The 4,083-nt window shown below is 43.7% G+C and overlaps 1 protein-coding gene across 1 annotated transcript; it reads right to left on the minus strand.

The window, feature by feature from the left end:
- Positions 1–1,794: 1,794 nt before the first annotated feature.
- On the minus strand, positions 1,795–2,808 carry LOC145772412 (uncharacterized). Its single transcript, XM_082584290.1, has one exon. It carries the CDS (start codon positions 2,806–2,808, stop codon positions 1,795–1,797), a length of 1,014 nt encoding a protein of 337 aa, XP_082440416.1.
- Positions 2,809–4,083: the final 1,275 nt, after the last annotated feature.

Below are 4,083 nucleotides of genomic sequence, written 5' to 3' on the forward strand. Positions count from 1 at the left end.
GCGAATGTGATGCGGTAGGACGGTGGAGAGCGCTAATTAGCGGCTTGTGGTCTGTGAGGACGGTGAAGGTACGACCTTCTAAAAAATAACGAAAATGTTGTATACCGAGGTAAACGGCTAAAAGTTCACGGTCGAACGTTGAGTAATTGCGTTGTGCGGTAGTTAGACATTTTGAGAAGAACGCTATGGGCCGGGATTGGCCGTGTACGGTTTGTTGCAGTGCGCAACCTATGTGAGTGGCGGATGCATCTACCGCAAGAAAGGTGGGAGCTTCGTGCGCTGGAAATGCGAGAAGACACTCCTTGGATAAGGACGATTTGGCTTGAACAAACGCTGCTTTCGCTTCAGGCGTCCACGTGAGACGTTTACGACTGGCTTTGTCATGTGTGAGCAAAGCATGTAGCGGTCGCAAGGTGTCAGCACAGTTGGGAATGAATTTGGAATAAAAAGCGATCATACCTACAAAACTGCGTAGTTGTTTCATCGTAATTGGTTGAGGAAACGATTGAATTGCGTCTACCTTTTCAGGATTGGGTTGAATACCTTGCGATGAGAGAAAGTGACCTAAAAAGGTGATTTGGGGTACTGCGAATGTGCATTTGTTCTTGTTAAGGGTTAGGCCAAAGTTGGCAAGTCGTGAAAAGACTTCTTGCAGGTGAAATAAATGCTCTTTCTGGGATTTTGAAAAAATGAGTATATCGTCAATGTAGCAAAAAATGAAGGGTAAGTCGCGTAAAACTTCATCCATGAGGCGCTGAAAGGTTTGACTAGAGTTCGATAGGCCCATGGGCATGAAACGGAATTGAATGGAGCCAAGCGGCGAGATGGCAGCAGTTTTGGGAATGTCTTCAGGTGCTACAGGAATTTGATGAAAGCTCTTGAGTAAGTCTAAACTAGAAAACACGTTGCAGCCATTAATGCGGTTAGCAAAATCGTGAAGGAAGGGAAGTGAGTAGCGGTCCGGTTGAGTTTGGAGGTTAAGTTTGCGATAATCAACCGTGATGCGATGGGACATTCCGTCCTTTTTTTTAACCATGTGTATGGGTGAAGCGTAAGGCGAATTAGAATACTCAATTACACCCAGATCAAAAAGAGTATTCAGTTCCGTGGACAATGTGTCGAGCATTTCTGGGGACATGCGCCGTTTGGGTGAGCGGACTGGTGGCCCTGAGGTGATAATGTGATGTTGTACGTGGTGAGAAATAGATTTAGTGAAGGACGATTGATCAAAAACGTCAGCGAATGAGTCGAGGAGAGAATCAATGGAAGATGGCGCAGGAAGTGTACTAGAGATGTTATGAGAGGCAGGTTTATGTAGTGACGCCGTAGAACTGTGATTAGTATCGCGACTTGCATGAATGGGCTTTGCTGAAGGCAATTTACTGGGACACATATTAACATTGGTGGAAGAGCGAGCGTCGTTTGAACATGTAGGATGCTTATCAGGTGGTAGAATTAATTTACGCTTGGGGATGTCAAGTGAAATTTTGAAATGTTCAAGAAAATCCATTCCTAGAATGGGATGAAGAACATCCGCGATGAGGAAACGCCATGAAAATGATTTGTCGAACCCTAGAGAGAGATGCAGTTTAGTGTAGCCAAAGGTGGGGACTTTGGTATTGTTGATAGCATATAGATGGGACGTACTACGTTGAGAAGGTGCATGTTGCACGGGAAAAATGGAATAAGAACTACCTGTGTCGATAAGCCATTTAAGCTGAGTAACAGAATCGTAAATGTAAAAAGGTTGAGGCGATGAAGGATATAACTGTGTGGATAGCCCCGCTGTAAGTCCTATTGACGAGGCAGCGGGGCGGCGCCGTTTTTTGGTGGACCGGAGAATGCGCAAGGAGGGGAGCAGTTGCGTGCCTGGTGTCCAAACCTGTGATGGTAATAACAGATAGGTGGGGGGGTGAAGCGTGTGCTGTTATCGGTGCGATGAGGGTTGAAGGGCGGCATGGCCTGAGGATAAGAACGTGGGCGCGAGGGTGATTGTGGACCATGACTTCGCGTTGGAAGAGGTGCAGATTGCTGATCGGGTAGCGACATGAAGGTTTCGAGAGAATGCGTAAGTGAAGAGATTTTTTGTTCTAAGAGCTGATTGATTAGAGACTGAGAAGAATGATCGTGGGATGTGAGAGGGTCATGTTGTGAAGTGGAGGCGTCTAAAATGTTGTTGGCCTGAAGGGCCAGGGTGTCAAGATCTAGATGCGTGGAGGCAGCTAAAATGGGTCGTACTTGTGACGGCATGCGCTCCAGAAATAAATTTTTTAGAATGGCATTAGCCGTGGGATTGTGAGCATTGTCATGGCCCAGCAGCTTACGCATCTCATTTAGGAGGACAGTAGGTCTTTTATCCCCTAGAGTGCATTTGTGGAAAAGGGTGGATAGACGTGCGGAAAAGCTCTGCTGATTGGCTGAGATGAGAGCCTGTTTGAGTGTAGAATAAGGCTGATGGGTGTGTTGACCGGTGAGGATGGCGTGGTCAACATCACGCAATTGAGCATAGGATAAACTATTTAGAACAAGATCGAACTGGATCCGTTCATTGTTGAGGTTGTGCGACCTAAATAGAGATTCGCACATGCTGAACCAGAGGGGCACATTCTCCGTCCAGAATTCAGGAAGTTTAATATTGACAGGGGAATAGTAGGTAGGCGTAGAAGTGGAGCCTATTGTGGTGATATCGTGTGGCGCAGTTGCAGAGGAGCGCATGGGTGTGGTGAAGGTTGCGTCTGCGTGGGACGTCATAATGGGGGTGGTGGAGGCTGTACTATCTAAAGTGTAAAAGGAATTGTTGGAATGCATTGGTATTTGAGAGTTTGAAAAAAGATTGGTGGAATGTGTGGCCGCAGCGCAAGCGGGAGTGGAATGTTAAGTTACCGGAATGTCAGTAAGAACTGAAACGAATCGAGGCATAGTGGGGAGATTAGTAAAAAGTATGGCGGGCAACTGCCTGTAGGGTACAGTGGGTAATGGTTGATTACAAAAAGTGTTGAAAAAAAATTGTTTATGTAGTGGTTTCTATAGCAACAGTAAAGATAAGGTACCGTACCGTAGAAAAAAAATGGAAGTTATAAACGATGCATAGAGACTACAGGAGATAATTACATAAAGTTAAAAATTTTTGCATGCAGTGGTTTGTATGGCAACCACAAGGTTAAGGTACCGTAGAAATAGAAGTTAGAAGCTATGCATGTAGACTACAGGAGATAATTTCAGAAAATTAAAAAAAATTTTGCATGCAGTGGTTTTTATGGCAACCACAAGATTAAGGTACCGTAGAAATAGAAGTTAGAAACTATGCATGTAGACTACAGGAGATAATTTCAGAAAGTTAAAAAAATTTTATGCGGTGGTTTGTATGGCAACCACAAGGATAAGGTACCGTAGAAATAGAAGTTAGAAACTATGCATGTAGCCTACAGTTAGAGATAATTTCAGAAAGTTAAAAAAATTTTATGCGGTGGTTTGTATGGCAACCACAAGGATAAGGTACCGTAGAAATAGAAGTTAGAAACTATGCATGTAGACTACAGGAGATAATTTCAGAAAGTTAAAAAAATTTTATGCGGTGGTTTGTATGGCAACCACAAGGATAAGGTACCGTAGAAATAGAAGTTAGAAACTATGCATGTAGCCTACAGTTAGAGATAATTTCAGAAAGTTAAAAAAATTTTATGCGGTGGTTTGTATGGCAACCACAAGGATAAGGTACCGTAGAAATAGAAGTTAGAAACTATGCATGTAGCCTACAGTTAGAGATAATTTCAGAAAGTTAAAAAAATATTTGAAAAAACGTGGTACATTACCAGGTGGCGTGGATGCCTTTGTTGCAGGTCGTGAGTTCTCAAGATGTACTCGGGGTCACCATTGTAACAGAAGTGGCTAAACTAACATTCTGTATACGTGGACAAAGCACTACTGTTGCTTCTCAAAAAGGTTTCTTTATTGATTACCCAGCGTGCAAGAGGATGTCATCAGATAGCCGAGACAACGACGAGCTACACCAAGTTGTGTCAATTCAAAAAAAACGAATATTGCCATGCTAGCGTGTTTTATGCAAGAATCGAGTGCTGCCAG

The sequence above is a fragment of the Aplidium turbinatum genome, chromosome 6 (assembly GCF_918807975.1).
Source record: "Aplidium turbinatum chromosome 6, kaAplTurb1.1, whole genome shotgun sequence".
NCBI classification, from domain to species: Eukaryota; Metazoa; Chordata; class Ascidiacea; order Aplousobranchia; family Polyclinidae; genus Aplidium; species Aplidium turbinatum.

Coding starts and splice junctions, on each gene's coding strand:
- LOC145772412 (XM_082584290.1), bottom strand. CDS start 2,808: ATGCATTCCAACAATTCCTTTTACACTTTAGATAGTACAGCCTCCACC.